The sequence below is a fragment of the Ammospiza caudacuta genome, chromosome 1 (genome assembly GCF_027887145.1).
Source record: "Ammospiza caudacuta isolate bAmmCau1 chromosome 1, bAmmCau1.pri, whole genome shotgun sequence".
NCBI classification, from domain to species: Eukaryota; Metazoa; Chordata; class Aves; order Passeriformes; family Passerellidae; genus Ammospiza; species Ammospiza caudacuta.
The window spans coordinates 41,780,025-41,796,691 of NC_080593.1; the positions used below are offsets into that span (position 1 = coordinate 41,780,025).

General features: G+C 43.2%; 1 protein-coding gene across 1 annotated transcript in view; it reads left to right on the plus strand.

Annotated features, from left to right (window-relative positions):
- Window positions 1-6,040, plus strand: part of TGFBR2 (transforming growth factor beta receptor 2) — a 62,792-nt gene extending 56,752 nt beyond the window's left edge. Inside the window, exon 7 of the mRNA XM_058810346.1 lies at window positions 1,504-6,040. Coding sequence (XP_058666329.1) covers window positions 1,504-1,683 — 180 coding nt within the window. The 3' untranslated portion in view covers window positions 1,684-6,040. The remainder of the gene's footprint in view (window positions 1-1,503) is intronic.
- Window positions 6,041-16,667: the final 10,627 nt, after the last annotated feature.

The following is a 16,667-nucleotide window of genomic DNA, read 5'->3' on the forward strand; positions in this document are numbered from 1 at the left end:
GAGGGAAACCTGGATATCTGATGCTGCCTGGGTATCTGATACTACCAGCACTAAAAGCCCTTGAGAGCAAGGCTGAGCGTGCAGAGAGTTGCAGCTTGAGGTACTGGCATAGAGCTGTAGGATACATTGTGGATTTCATCACCTCTGGCTTTATAAAGCAAGTAAAATGATCGTGATTTGGACCTAGGTGTCCTGCATTTGACTTCAGAGGTTTCTTCCATGTATAAAACCCAGATCTCAAACTGCCCCAGCACAGAGAACCCCAACTGGGAGGGCCATGCCCTTGTGCTTGTGTCACCAGAATGGGCACAGCTGGCCCCAACAGGGTTCAGCTAAGAGTCTAAGGAAGGAGATGCCTGATAACATGCTTAGAGGAATTTAATGAAGGTGGTTTTAATTCCCTTTGCCTGAATCCCTTCAGTGCTTCACGTTGTGCTGTTTAAGATGCAGTGATGCATCAGTTTCCGCAGTGCTGTGACAGTTTGCAGCAGCTGAGGATCTGCTTTGAACTCCATAGAAGTTGTTCTTACTGTAATGGCTCTTCCATATTCATTTCCTTCCTCTGCAGTTGTGTTTTTGTAATGAACTCATTATTCATCATGATAAAATTCTGGAATAGATTTACATATTACAATTACCCCACACCCCCCTTAATGAGATTTGTTGCGCTATTGATTTCAAGTTAATGTTTAATATTTAATTTAATTTACTGCTTGTAATTTCAATGCCAGCAGAAAACTAATGTTATTTGTATACAGACAGTAACATTCTGCTATTAGCATTGACATCAGTCAACATCACCAATTAGGTAAATTATACAATTAATGCAGTGTTGTGAAATGTTATTTTTTTAAATAGGTTTAAGATAAATCCTACTTAATGGGCTTTTAGTATCATAAAACAAAACACAGTTTCCTGTGGCAAATACTTCATGTTTATAAAAATCATTACAGAGATGCAACTGTTTTTTTGCTCCTGAAAACATTTGCATTAGAATTGAAATGAAGGTTAAACAGTTACAACTGTGAGTGATGTGCTTAAGTGTTTGTGGGACTGTGGCCCATATTTGCACATAGATTTAGGTAATCTACAAGGAATTCATAAAGAGCTGATGTACAGCCCAATATTGCTGGCAATCAGAATTCTGTTTGAAAAACCCAAGCAGAATTCAGCATTCAGAGGCATATTATCCAAGAATTTTGATCATATTTATTAATCTATATCACTAGTCTGAAGCATCGCTGTTCTTGTTAGATCAGACCACATGCCCACATGACAGTTCCAACTAAAGCGCTGAAAATATTGTAGTAGGGTTTCTTAAAAAAAAACCAAAACAAAACAAAAAGAAAACAATGCCCCATGACAGAAGCAGCAGATCCCATAAAGAACCCCCAGGACGCACGTGGAATAACCCCCAAATTTCTGAGGGCCTGAGGCAGCTCTGTGCGCGAGGCGTTGCTGGTGGCTGCCCCGTCACGGGCGCTGTGTCTGTGCTCCGTGCAGGGCATCCAGATGGTGTGTGAGACGCTCATCGAGTGCTGGGACCACGACCCCGAGGCGCGGCTGACGGCGCAGTGCGTGGCCGAGCGCTTCAGCGAGCTCCGGCACCACGACAGGCTCTCGGGGAGGAGCTGCTCCGAGGAGAAGATCCCCGAGGACGGCTCCGTGACCACCGCCAAGTAGCGCACGCCCGGGAGCTCCGGGACGGAGGGAAGTCGCTCCTAGACGTGTTCACCTTGGCAAAGGAAGAGGTCTTGATCGGTGCCTTGACTTGCTTCCTGGAGGACTGAGGCTGTCACCACTCCCTTTGGGCTCCAGCTCTGGACAGGGAGATGTATTCTGGGAATTACAAGCTGGGGGAGTAGCAGTCATACCCTAGCACTGGCAGCCAGCATCATGTCGTAGGAGGAGCTATATATGGTAGCACTTCCTCAGGAAAAGGATTTGAAAATAGCCAATAACATTATGCACTTTATTAATGCCTGTATATAACTATGAAATTGCTATTTATATATATATATATATACATATATACATATATATATATATATAAATGTGTGTGTATGTATATATATATATATATATATATATATATATATGTATCTATATATCTATAAACAGCCATGTCCTGGGAAAAGAAAAGTTATTAAAAGAAAGTGCTTCCAGGAAATTACCAGTACATTAGAAATCCCACCCCTTAGGGAAGGAGCCTGGGGCGACTGGTATAGCACCACACCAGCAATTCTGCACTAAGCGTTCTGCCAAAAAATAGGAATAATATGCAATAAGAAGACGACTTTCCAAGCATGTGCTGTGACCACCTGGCTGTCATCCTGCTGTTCACAGGAGCAGGAGCAGTCTCACAGCAGACAGGCAAAGTTGACTTTGCAGTTACTTGCATGGTCCTGTCTGCAGCACATTGTGGAAAATTCAGGAATGCCTTTTCCCTCTCACCTTAACCCCAAAGTCCTCAAAGTGTTCCAGAACAGGCATGTGAGGAGGGTTGGTCCTTCCCACATGTGTGTTTTGTGAGTTCATTAATGTTATATGTTTATTGCTTTGAATTTGTGCTGCTTGCAAACAGGTTGCAAAATATCAGCAGGATCAGTTTTCCCCTCCTCCCGTCCCCACCCTCAAACCATACAGAACAGGACAGGGCCAGCAACAATCCAAGCAGATGTTTTATATTTGCTGAGCATTCTGAGTGTGGGCAGTCCTATTATTTTTCCCCCTGTCTTTTACCTTGATTGTGTTGCTATAAGAACAAACTTTTTTTTTCCCTTTTCCCTGTACAGTGTGTCTAATTGCTGGGCAAACCACAGTGTGACTGTTCCACACTTTCTAAAGAAAGAGGCAGCAGCTGTTGCCTTTATTTTTGCAAAAAGACCTTGGAGGTGAGGGAAAGCTCCGTAGCAATAGGTTAATGGCATATCCTGCCCTCAGCATTGCTTGCATTTAGGGCTGCCTCAGCAAGTCAGCAATTCACAGAATTAAAAAAAAAAACAAAAAACAAAAACAAAGAAACACTTTTTCAACAGGATCTTTCAGACTTTGCTTGCATTCTTTCAGTTCCCCAAAATGCTTGAGACAGTTGACATCACATTGGGCCTCTATACATGACAGCAGTGTGTTTAAGAAGTGCTAAAAATTTTGTCTTTAGGTGTTTTTCAGTGATTTATCCATTTTTCTCTTCCTCATGGCATGTCAGCAGGCCTTGCAATTTAGAAATTCAACCAGCACAAACCAATCCTGGACACATGAATTTGGTGTTGTTTATTAAACACCTTTGACAGATAAATATCAATATTCCTCTCAAAAATGTTGCCATGCAAGTCAATAGGAATCATGCTTATTCAAATAGGAGTTAAGTTTATGATGGCAAATACTTTATTTGAAATGGTTTTGTAACTGCTTTTTTTTTTTTTTATTTTAACCAAACTGCTCAGAGATGTTAAAACAGAGTGGGGCAAAACCTCCACACCTACAGTGGAACTTCGAGGATACTATGGCATATTTTTAGGGATGCAATGTTGTAAATTCACAGGGCCATGGGCAGAGGTAGGAGATATGGGTGGGGAATGCATCCAGGCAGGTAGAAAGTCATTACAGTGGTAATGACTCAGTCTCAGCCCATTTCTCTTCCTCCATCCACACAGAAGGTCAAGAAATGGTAAGCAGTAGTTCCTGACAGTACTGACGTTTTTATGGGGTTTTTTAACACTACATGTAAAGGAAAATTTTTATTCTTTTAAGGAATACTTCACCATGTACATCATGTATGAAATAGGAATGTGAGCAATATATACTCTTGTATATCAAAAGTTTCAAACACTTAACTTGCTTTGTAAACTGTTTTGAGGGGGGTTTTGTCTTGTTTTGTTTTGTATAAAACAAATGTTTATTGAAGCAAATAAAATAACACCAAATCAAGTTCGTCTCTGGATCATCCAGGATAGGGAGAGGGCTCTTCCTAAAATGAACCCTATCCTAAATTGATTCAAGTCCATTTCTTCCCACCAGGGGCCTGAATGTCACTCTCAGTCTGTGCAGTGTGCTTTGCTAATGACTCCTTCCCCTAGTCTCCAGCCTGCCCTTCAGCAGAGCAGCACCAGCAGATGGGCAAACTTGCTGGCCCCTTAGCCCCTGCCCTGTTATACCTTCACTAGTCTCAAAGGAAGGGAGGGAGAAAGGGCTTACAGCTGGCGCTTTCCTACTGCTGCCTTGCTCAGGTCTCAGGTGGATGTGACTCTTACAGACATGGTTTAGTCAGGGAATGGGCAGTTTTGGGTTAGCAGTTGGACTCTGTGATCTTAAAGGTCTTTCCAGCCTAATGCATTCTATGGTTCTATAGTTAGAACCATAGCTAGACCTCAGTCGTTTTGGTGCTGATGTGCAGGTGAGCCAGAAGACAGCCCACTAAATCTGTGTCACTGAGAAGTGCGTGATTAATGTGCTTGTGCCTTACAGCTTCTGCTCTCCACAAAGAGCTTTCACCTTTTTAAGGTGATGCCCCTCCCATGGAAGGCATGCAGAACACAGATTTAAAAAAAAAAAAAAATAGAGCAAGATACCTCCCTCTGCCCTCTTCAAATTGTCTTGAATGTTACTTGGGTTGAATCTAAGCTTTTGCACAGGGTGCCTTCCACCAGCATCTGATACCGGCATCTGAGATGCTCCAGACATCACCATTTTTTTCATAGATTGTATTTTCATGCTAAAACCTCCACTGACCCTCACACTTGGCTGCACTATCTTCTTTTGAACCTTCAAATGTGGATACCTCAAAGAGGAATCCACATCTTCATTCATGAGTCAAGCAAAATCACAGAATAACTGAGGCCGGCAGGGGCATCTCATTCTGTTATGTGCTTGTTTGTCATCTGTCCAGGGTTCATGTCATCTGGTCATGTTCAAAACAGGCACTTAAATCAAGTTGCTGAAGGCCTTGTTGAGTTTTGAGCATGTCAGCGATTTCAGTCTCTTTGGGCACCCCATGCTCTGAACAGAGCAGCACACACAGGCAGTGTCAGGTGCACAAAGGACAGTGGCCACATCTACTCTGAAGCTGGCAAAAGGAGGGCTTTGTGAAGGAGGCCCTGCCTAGGTGCCCCCCAAGCAGACAGCCACAGGTGAGCAGCTCTTCCTCCAAGCCAGCTGCCCTCTGCCAAGCACAAGAACAGCTCTCAGCTTCCTGACAGGATGCAAGGGCTCACTGCCCACACCTCTGTGGTTTCCAGCAGTGCCCTGCTGAGCCTTGGCAAGCCCAGTACCCCTGTGGCTGGCCCTACCGTGTGCCAGTGTGCTCAGTGGCCACCCCTCAGCAGTCCCCACCACTGGCCACATACTGGCAAAGACCTTCAGGCCCCACATCCTGTTTATGCTGGCTCAAAGTCTGAGTCCTTTTGGCATAACACAGCAAGCAAGTGTTGCAAATGCATTTTAAAAATGTAGCAGGCAAATTCCACAGATCTTTTAGTCTTGAAGTACATGATATCCTTGAAATAAAGTACTCTATATACTTCTAATTTATTTTTTTTCAGTTAAGGTATTGCCCATCTGTCTTATCCTAAATATCGTATTGTACATCCTACTGTGAGCAGCTCCTAATTAGCGTGTTGGTCAGCATTTTATCACCAGGGTGCACAGCAAGGAGGGTCCAGCTGTGCAGTGCAGAAAGCAGTCCTTGGCTTTTCTGCTGAACCTTGCAGTGGTCTCTACTGGATAAGGAAGTTTCCCAGTGCAACCTGCCTGTGTCACCAGTTCACATAATTTCCAGCACAGTGGGGATTTCATCCCCTTCTAGGATATTCTAAATTGCTACTGGAATAGACACGAATGATAAAAGAAGGAAAAAATAATGACCCAGCTTCTGAGGAGAAAAAAAAGAAATAGAAAAGCATTAAGACATCATTATTCCAAATGCACCTGGAAACAAACTGGGCCACATGTAGAGCACCTGCAATATTGTCCTCTTGTCAAGCCAGCTGTACTGTGGCCCAAGGGCTTCCTTTGCTCCCAGAGGAACATTGATTAATTTATTTCCCAATCCTTCTTTCTTTCTCTCTCTACTGCTTGCTTTTTTTTTTTTTTTTTTTTTTTTTTTGGCACTATGTTTTTAATAAAATTCTGCCCGTGGCAATTTTTCCCTCTGGCCACAAAAGAGATGGAGTGAGTTCAGTTCCAGACTGTCTGCCTGTTCCTGAATGCAGCTTGGCTGCCTTCATGCTGCTTATTACTTGGCAAACACTACTGCAAGTCAGTGCACACCATGTGGGTGTTGAGAAGGCTCTTGCTGTGGGGGGGGATGGCAAAAATTCGAGTCTCAGCCTAGGTCAATGTAAATGATGCACCTCATTGCAGGATTTTGGTGCTTGGTTATTTTTTTTCTTTCAGACACCTGTGTCCTGCTGGGTTACATTTCCCAGCACAACCCACAAGACTCAGTTGGCCTGAGTCCCTGGTGCCCCAGCCAGGTTGTCTGGACCCCATTTCCTCTCCATGCCTTGACCTAGTGGCTGCTCTCACCTACTTTTGACCTCTGGATGCTGAATGGTGTTGCTCATGGGCAGAAAGCTGGAGACGGTGGTTTGTTGAAATACAGCCAAATTGTGAGTCTCCTGAGGGGACCAAGCCCAGGAAATAGATTTAAAATTCTTGACTAATGAATGCTTTGAGCACCATCTAATCACTTCATGAAGAGGCAAAGGCAAAAGGCAGCTCATAAATTGTCTGTTGTGAATTATTTGCTCAGCTGTAATGGTGATAAAACAATCTCTTCAGATAGTTTCATTTAGGTAGCTAACTCTTAAAAAGATTAGACAGTCACCTGATCAAGTTTGGCATGATTAAACCCTCACTGCTAAAAAGTCTCTCTTGCAAAACATTGCCATGTGAAACCAGGGAGAGCAAAGATCCCTGGCATTTCTTCCCGGGCTGGCCCTGTCCTGTGTCACAGGGGGGAGCACTCACAGCTGAAAACACTTGTTCTCTTTCTCCTCTGCTGCAGTAAGGATTTTCTGCGGAAGAAACAAAAAGCAATTCACTTTGCTCTTTGTTCTTTCATCCATGGCCTCAAGCCAGGCTGCCAGCAGCCCCTGCCAACCACTCCTCTTCCCCAGCACCTTCAGATGCCCAGCAAGGGCTGCACAGTGACCTCCCTCTCCCCCCAGTTTTGGATCAGGTGCTGGTCTTCCTCTCACAAAAATTCTCCTCTGTGTCTGTGTTTCAGAAAATAGACCTGCAGCAGATACTGCACGACCTCCCAAAGGGCCCCTCACCATTGTTTCTGATCGGTCTGGAGCTGTGCCCTTCCTTCTCCCATCTTTACCCCAGCAGAGGCTGCCCTGACCACCAGGATCTGTCCTGCAGAAACAGCACCTGAGCAAGCAAGCCCACTGCACACACCTGTTTAACACAGTGCCCCTTGGCTCTCTTAGGGCAGAAATGATGCAGAGGAAGCAAAGCCCAAGAGAACCACACATCACATGTGCATCTAACGGGCTTGCACAGATATGGTGATCAGGTTTCTCGCCAGGTTTGCTGTCTTTCTGCTCCCATGAGTGGTTGCATGAGGCTCCCTGGACCACAGTTGTCTTCTTCTCTTTCTGAAGGAGCAGACAACCACATAATCTGCTCCTGGTACCTCTGGGGTGAAGCTTCCATCGGTTTGTAACACACATGAGCAACTTGCATTAGGCCCCCCAACCTCACCGTCGACTCAGCCCCCTCCACATGAATCCCAGGTGCTGAGCCAGAATGAAAACAGTCCTACAGTGCTTCCAGCCCTGCTGGAGCAGGGGTTTCTGTATTTTACAGCTCAGCCACCTGCCAGTGTAACATAAGGCTCTCTGAAACATGCCAGTTTTTACAGAGTGTTTCAGCCACCAGCTGGCAGTGTGTGGGGCACAGGCAAGTGCTTTATTTTGGTATTTTGGATTAACTGAACCAGCTTGAGATGCAGGACCTGTTATCAGAGCTGTATGCTGAGCTACAGAAATGGAGCTTCCCCCACTCCCCACATCAATAAAGCCTGTGCCACGCAAAGAGCTCCAAAAAGTGATTCCTTTCTGTTAAAAATATGCCAGGGTCCTCATTATTCAACCTTTCAGGACAACATTTAAGGTTATAATTTTTTTTACAGAATCTATTGACTGCATCTAATTCCTGATTTTGCTTGAAGGTGAAAATTGTCTTTCTAGTTCTCAAACTGAAGCCAGTATAAAGTTCTCCTCAGATAAACATCTGTCTCTCTGTGGCTGCAAATGTTCAGCTCTTAAGGCTGGGCTTTATCTGACTTCCTTATACATGTATGTGAGTGCTCTGCACTCGGACTACTCAGTAAGAAATGTTTTGAAAGATATCCATGTTAAATTGGAATACAATGTTTGGCAGCATGTAAGAAATGCTTCCCCAGAACCAGAAGTGCCGAGGGTTGCTGCTGCAGTGATTGAGATGAAAATACAAGGCCTGTTCTGGGGTCTCTCAGAGCATTCTCACGTGACTTTTTGAGGACCATTTAAAGTAAAGTACTATTTTTTGAAAGAGCAAGGCTTTTTGTATGCCTAGAATGACAAAAACCAGTGTTTCATGTTTGATCCAACAAAACTGAAATAAAGGCTGTCAGGGAAAGGATCCAGTGAGAGAAAATACAAAGCCCATCTGCTCAAAACTGCTGCCACCAAGGAGAATTACAATTTGCAGCACATGGGTTAGCAGACAGTGTATTCGGGAGCAGACCGTCAATAAGACAGGCACTAAGCAAGTTAAAAATAATAACTGCTGATAGTTGAATTCAGACATTTCTGGAAAGATGAGGTTTCCTCCTTTCATCAAATTAAAGTCAAGCTACTGATTCTCTTCAACAAAAATACTTGCTTCCATAAGCCATCTGGTGTTTCTGGAGGCAGAAGAAAATAGGGTATACCTTTAATTAGCTAAAAAAATTTAGACAGGACATAAATCTCATACTAAGACTTTCAATTTTCCAGTTGGTAAGTCCTGTACAATTCTACACAGACTCACTCTGTACTTTGGCTACCACCCCTTTTGCTCATCTAATCTCCATGTGAGCAGCAGGAGCAGTGTTTCTGTGACATGACATCACTGACACTGCAGCCCAAACACTGAGGAAGAGTCTGCAAAAGCAACTTGCAGGGGATTGGAGAACAGGAAAAAGTTCTTCACCCACAGGGTGGTTGGGCACTGGAAGAGGCTCCCCAGGGACGTGGTGACAGCACCAAGCCTGACAGAGTTCAAAAAGTGTTTGGACAATGCTCTCAGGCACATGGTGTGACTCTTGGGGCGGTTCTGTGCAGGGCCAGGAGCTGGACTTGATGATCCTCATGGGTCCCTTCCAACTCAGCTTATTCTGTGATTCTATGATTCCAAGTATGTCTTGTAATGCTTAGAATTCCATAGTGGAATGCTCCTGTGTTTTGAGCATAAGGAGATCTCCCATTAAGCAGCAGGTTGTTTAGCTTGTGTACATCTGGAAAGAACATGTAAGCCTTATTAAATAAGGAGGGTGAGGGGGGCAACTGCCCTAATTTCATTTTAATGTAAGAATGTTAACATTCATTTTCTTGCCTTGAAATAATTTTTGGAACAGTTGCTTTAAGAACCTCACCTTATGAAAGCTGTAGGAAATGGAAGAAAGAATTTAAATTAACTTGTTTCAACATTTCTCAATTGTTTAGGTTAATCACAGTAAACCAAACAGGATCCAGCCATACTTAAACACAGCCTTTGCCCAAGTATAAACTGTTTACTCTACCCATGACACACAACCAGACAAAATTAATTCCTGATCTGGGGAAGAGACTAATTTGCTTTTATTAGGTCTAGATGAAAATATTTTGGCAGAGAAAGGTTTGCTTTTCAATGTGAAAGAGTCTCAAAATGTCCTGAGAGCAAGCAGGCGATGCAGCAGTGTCACCATCAGTGTCACCATCCCTGCCACGTCCTCAGCTAGGCCCAAATGTGGCTCCAGGGTGGAGCAGGGCTGTGCAGGGAGCCAGGGGCAGCCTGAGCATGGGCAGAAAATGGAAGGGACCACAGCTGCAGCCTGGAGAGGAGGAGCCTGCTCTCTGTGCTTTCATGGATGGGCTTTGGGACCATCCCTTTGCTTCACCAACACTGCTCAGGTCAGTAGATTTGACTTCAGCAATTTGACTTCTCGTGTCCATGGATTGCAGGCAGGTTTTCAGCACTGACACCTTGCTTTGCTCCACACGTGGAGAGTGCTCACAAAATAGCTTAAAGACTGGCTGCTCTATCCTTTAGGGGCCTTCACATTAGTGCTAAGAATAGAAAATGGCTCAAAAATACAAGCAAGAAATACAATGGGTTTTTACAAAAAACTTTTGCCTTTCAATTTTCCAATGTGCATTTTGACAGTGCTTGCTGAGACCTGATTGCCATGTGGGATGGCTATGCTGGAGTTCTCTATTTTTGCACTACTTGTCCTGATGCTCAAAATGAATCATATTAGTTTCTGGAAGAGATAGAAAATTTTTCCGTGGACAAATGCATGGAATAAACTTTGGCTACAGGGTCAGAAAGGTCAAATGCTGATGTTCATCTTTTTCATCTCCTTTTCCATGTGCACAACCAACACATTAGCATTAGGGATGTATGAATGCTATGAAGTGAATGCCTTCTCTTTACCATCACAGCAACACACTTACTGCTTGAGCCACATATCTTGTCAATCATAAAATTATTAACTTGAGGTTTTGTGTTGGGTTTGGCTGAGGAAATTTTCTTCAGAGTGGCCTATGTGGAGCTGTGTTTTGGAGTTGGTTAATAATATGGAGATGTGTTTGTTGTTACTGAGCAGGGCTTGTGCAGATCCAAGGCCTTTTCTGCTTTCCATAGTGCCACACTGGCTGGGAATTGGGGACTGCAGTTTGGGAGGCTGAGAAGAGACACAGCTGGGACAGGTGACCCAGACAGCCCAAAGGGATATTGCAGACCTTAGGACATCATGCTCACTTTATAATGTAGGCAGAGAAGGAGGAAGCAGGAGACATTTGGAGTGATGATGTTTGTCTTTTTAAGTCACTATTACATGTGATGGGGCCCTGCTCTCCTGAGGATGGCTGAAGAGCTGCCTGCCCATGGGAAGCAGTGAATTAATTCCTTGTTTTGCTTTGTTTGTGTGTGCAGCTTTCGCTTTCCCTATTAAACTGTCCTGGATGATGCTGGCTGGATGCCAGGCACCCACCAGAGCTGCTCAATCACTTCCCTTGTCAGCTGGACAGGGGAGAGAAAATACAGTGAAAGGTTCATGAGCTGAGATAAGAACCAGGAGAGAACATTCATCAAGTATCATCACAGGTGAAAGAGACTCGCATTGGGGAAATTAACTTATTACTAATAAAAATCAGAGCAGCATAATGAGAAGTAAACCAAATCTTAAGACCCCTTCTGCTACTCCTCCCTCCTTCACAGGATTTACCTCATCCCCCACAGTGGCTCAGGGAGACAGGGAATGGGGGTTGCAGTCAGTTCACCACAGGCTGTTCTTGCCATTGCCTAGGGAGAGGAGTCCTTCCCTGCTCCAACCTGAGTCCTCCCCACGGGCTGCAGCTCTTCACAAACTGCTCCAGCATGAATCCCATCCATGGTGTGCAGAATTGCATTTTTAAATGACTGCTTTAATTGTCTTCCAATAGTAATTAAAATGAAATCATAGGTATTGTGAGCCTCATGTTGTGCTTTCATTAAGATAGTAATTATGGGGAAAGAGCTCTTAATTGGGAAGGGGAATAGCTTTTTATTTTTTAATGCCCTATCTCCTACATGATTGTCTCATCAGATTCAACACTCTGGGTTCAGAGCAACATCTTTGTCCTCCAGTTCTAAAGAAACCTAGCAAACTAAATGTGGAGGGTATGCTTTATGAAGAAAACATTAAAAAAAAACCAAAACAAAACAAAACAAAAAAAAACCCACAGAAAATAAAACCCACGAAAGAACTGAAAAAGAGAAAAGTATCTGGAAAGGTCAAACTGTTTTGCACTTGTTTGGCTATATTATTCTTCTCTCTACCTACAATCAGACAAAAAAAGATTAATTTTCAAAATAGCACAGGATAACAAGAAGGTGAAGAATGCTTAATGTAGTTCATTGTTTCAGCCAGACTGATCTGGGTGAAATGCATTCTCACAGTCTCATACCTAGCCACTCTTCTCTTTGAGTACTCTGACTTTCCTGAGTAAAATGAGAGTACATGTCTGGCTCCAAATCCAGATGCAAGTCCCAACCACATTGTGACTCTGTACCAAGGCAAGATTCCCGTGTTCCCTCATCTTCCCCTTTCCATGTTCTTGCTTTCCATGGAGTCAGCAGCCAGGCACATGGCCTGGATAGGCCTTCCTGCACCTGCCAGCCTCAGCTCCATCCACATCCAACCTGACATTCAACCACTTCAGGAACAAATTCTCCAAGCTGCAACACGCCCCCAGATGTGCAGCTGCAGGTCTTGCCCCCATGTTGTCCAAGAGCTAGCACTTGTCATTTGAAAGGGTGCAAGAGGAGATGGGGAACCCATGCAGTCCCTTGCATCTCAGATAATTACGAGGGGTGGGAAGTATCAAAGTATTTATAGACAACTGGAAATCAATGAAAGAAGAATAGGAGACAACATGGATTTAGGCAGCACTTTAATATGGTTCCACAATGACTCTATTTCCTATCCATTGTTTTAGTAATAGCCTAGGTGATGGTCAAAAATACCAGCTTATTAAATCTGCAAACTGCATCATGCTGGGAGAGGCTGCAATTGTGCTGCAGGACAGACTGACTGACAATTCAAATTGTTCTTGGCAGATTAAATAAATATTTTGAAAAAAAAATATTCTCTTTAGTGGAAACACTTACTAAAGACTAATTAAATGTACAGATATCTAATGGGGAAAAGCCACTTAGAGCAGTTGGCCAAAGAAGCTCTAATGCCCAGGGAGGATCACAAACCTGGTAAGAATCAATCACGTCTTGTTGTTACAAAAGAAGGTGAACATCCCACAGTGATAGATAAAGAGCAGTGGTGGCTGACAGATGTACAGAGTGATCCTGCCACTCTTGTAAAACCTGGTAAGGTTCCAGAGGGCTCCTCTGTCTTGTTTTGGCCAGAATAATCAGGAGATTTTAAAACATGGCCCCTAAGGAAACATGAGAGCAATTACTGCAATGCAGAACTAGATAAGAAGACAATTAAGGGTTAATAAGATTAGAATCTTTGAAGATGTAGAAAACACAAAGGGGGAAAATACTTGTTGGCCGTAATTGTGGCGGTTTTCAAGGACGTAAGAATAAATCTGAAACATCCATGACAAAAACCTCAAGGGAGGGCTGCAGGTTTTCCAGAATTTTTGGTCATGAATTATAGACTAGAAAAAGGTTGGACACTGGTTTTCTGATATCACTGATCCTGTTTCAGGATGGAGGTCATATTTTCTCAATGAGATCTTGAGATCTTTTCCTGCCACAGAAGTTCCAGAGCTGTGTTCAATCAATGCCTCCAAATGTCTGAGTTTAGAGTGGCCAAGAAGCTGGAAATTTTGTTCTGTGGGAAATTGCAAAATGTTCTGGACCATGGCAGCAGGACATCCTCTTTTGCAACTCCCTATAAAACACTGATATTTCTCACGGAAAGGAAAATATAAAAACCCCCTGACATTTGGATTGCTTCAGAGTAAAGGTCCTGCACTTCTCTGGACTGGTGCAGACTCTTCTGGAGTCATGGGTGTAGTTTTGGGCACCACAACATAAAGACATTAAGCTATTAGATAGTGTCCAAAGGAGAGCCACAAGGATGGTTAAGGGTTTGTAGGGGAAGCCTGGTGAGGAGTGGCTGAGGTCACTTGGTCTGTTCAGACTAGAGAAGAGAAGCCTGAGCAGAGACCTCATTGTGGTCTTCGGCATCCTCAAGAGAAAAGGGGAGGGGCAGCTACAGATCTCTTCACTCTCATGACCTGTGAATGGAACTCAAGAAAATGGCATGTAGCTGGCTCAGGAGAGGTTTAGGTCAGATGTTAGGAAAAGTTTTTTCACCCAGAGGGTGGTTGGGCACTGGAGCAGGCTCCCTAGGGAAGTGGTCACAGCACCAAGCCTGACAGAGTGCAAGAAGTGCTTGGGCAATGCTCTCAGGTACATGGTGTGACGCTTGGGGTGTCCCGTGACAGTCCAGGAGTAGGACTTGATGATCCTGATGACCCTTCCAACTCAGCTTATTCTATGATAAAATCAAGCCTGGTAACTGAGCATTTCTATGACAAAAGCAAGCCTGGAGACTGAGCATTCTGAAGCCATGCAACTTAAAAGTGGTTTATACACTCCTGAACTCCTTTTTTTGACCTTGATAAAAAGCAAGGGAAAGGAATTATTGCTTGGCCGGGTAGCTCAGAATCACAGAAATTAATTTTTCATGTTGCCATGAGTTCTCCATTGTTAATCTTGGATGCCTCAAATACACCCCTGTCATAAGGGATTACATGGCATTCTGGTCACTACTTAGGCAGGATAAAGGCAAATAATCACAGGTCAGCATATTTTTCCCCAAAGTCCATCGAAATTCAATGTTTTTAAAGGAGATTGCCAAAATCAAAGCAACATTTTCTGACAGTGCATTTTTGCAAAAAAAATCCCAAGATCCTTCAATTCCATTCCCTCCCCTGCCACATGTGAGGGGTCCAGGAGTGCTTGTTGGAAAAGACCTCCTGGTTGTGGTACAAGTGGGATACCAGAGGATACACCAGCAGATGGAGCACATGACTCTGCAGAGCTATGCTTTGGCTCTGTAGCACCAATCAATATTTTCACTGTTCACTGCTCACAGCTTGAGGTACAACAGAGCTGGACCAGGCACTGAGCCTGCTGCCCAACTCGAGTTTCCTTGCTGCTGTTCTCCAGATGAGAGGCTAGGTCTGCTTTGATGACCACTGAATTTCTTGGCTGGGTAACTTTATTTACATATAATTTAGACTTAACTCATGATTGCTTTAACACTGCTTTTTATGCCATCATTATACTTATCTTCATAATTTTCTGTTTTGCAGGTGTTTAGTTTGTCCTACATTAAATAAAAAAGTGCTTGCTGCCTTTTGCAAGTCCCCAAAGATTTTGCACTTTCTTTTTACTGTCTCCTCTGCCACACATTCTTAGAAATCACCTAGTTCTCCAAGCACATTGAACTCTAAAATTTCCACGAAAACTTCATCAGCAAATTTTGTGAACATATGTCTGATCTTTCTGGGAAGGTTAGTGATGACAGTATGAAGTTAGATTAGCTCAGAATCAACACCCAAGTATCATCCAGTCCCCATTACTCATCTTTCGCTGGTAGTCCTATTCACTTAATGTTTCCAGTCCTGCTTCCCATCTTATGTAAATTGTCCCAAATGATGAAACAGCAAATACCTGAAGAGTCTAGTGTAGAAAATCAAGTTTTTATTCCCATAAAACTCTCTGGCTATTCTAGCAACACTCCCTCTGCTAAGCCCATATCAGAGTATGCCCCATTTTTCACTCACTGCTGTCTCCTGTTAGTGACTTCTTCCACAATTTTTCTAAAGCTATGGTACTAGTTTTTACAAAAATAGAAGTTTTAAGTTCCTTGTGTATCATTCATCTGTAAAAGAGGACAAGTAACATTTCTCTCTGCTACTCTTTGTCTTACTCAGTTTCTCAAGGCCAAACTGGTCTCCCATGTGAAGTCTTGATTTTGGTGTTACCATGGTTTCAGAGCATGGTTTCATGAGCAGAGGCTGTGGCTGCTCATCATCTGAGCATCTGGACAAATCCATTACAGGAAAAAGGAAGGCAAAACACCCCATCAGGATAACCTGAGCACTACTTTTGCTTCAAATTTCAATCTTAGCCCTTATGCTACTCTGACATTTTTTCTATAGCTCCAAATACTGAAAATACTCCTCTGGAAAATAAATTTACAGGCATGAGAGAGGGTACAGAAACAAAGAAAGAATAAAAATCCGTATCAACTGGCATGCAAAGAAAGGATGGATCAAGCTGCCAGTGTCAGTGCCTGACAGATTTAAGGAGCCACTTCCCAGAATGACAAGCTGGGTGAGAGTTTCTTGGAAGAACGGTGTTATACACAGTCCTACAGAAAAATGTTAGTTTCCATGGGTCTATGCTGTTTCATGGCAAGTGTTTTCATCATACTTTCAATTTTTAAATAGCTTTGTACAAGTTATTAATTTAAGAATTACTTCATCAAAACAGACTATCTGTGTTTGACAGAAATATTGAGTCCACATCTTTCACCTTCTACTATTTGCCTTCATCCTTGTTAAAATTAAAGATTTTACGTTTTCTTTCATGAATTTTAGAAATGTGCTCTATTGTTCTTTAGTTGTACATGAGTTACCAAGGCTGAAAGTGGTCTTCTGTCTTGGACTTTTTAAAGATTATCCTTTCAGTGTCACTTTTCTCACTAATAAAAAACTTTACCATAAAACATACAAAAATCATCAATGTATGACAAAGTGTCCACTGCAGTGCCAGGACATGCTCAGTTCTTTGATGACTCCATGACTGGAACAGCTTCCCTGCTCCACTCCTGCAGCACAGGCACACAGCAGAGGTTAATCATTCACACAGCCATTCTGTGGGCTTGCCTTGAAACCTTCTCTTTTTTGTTCCTC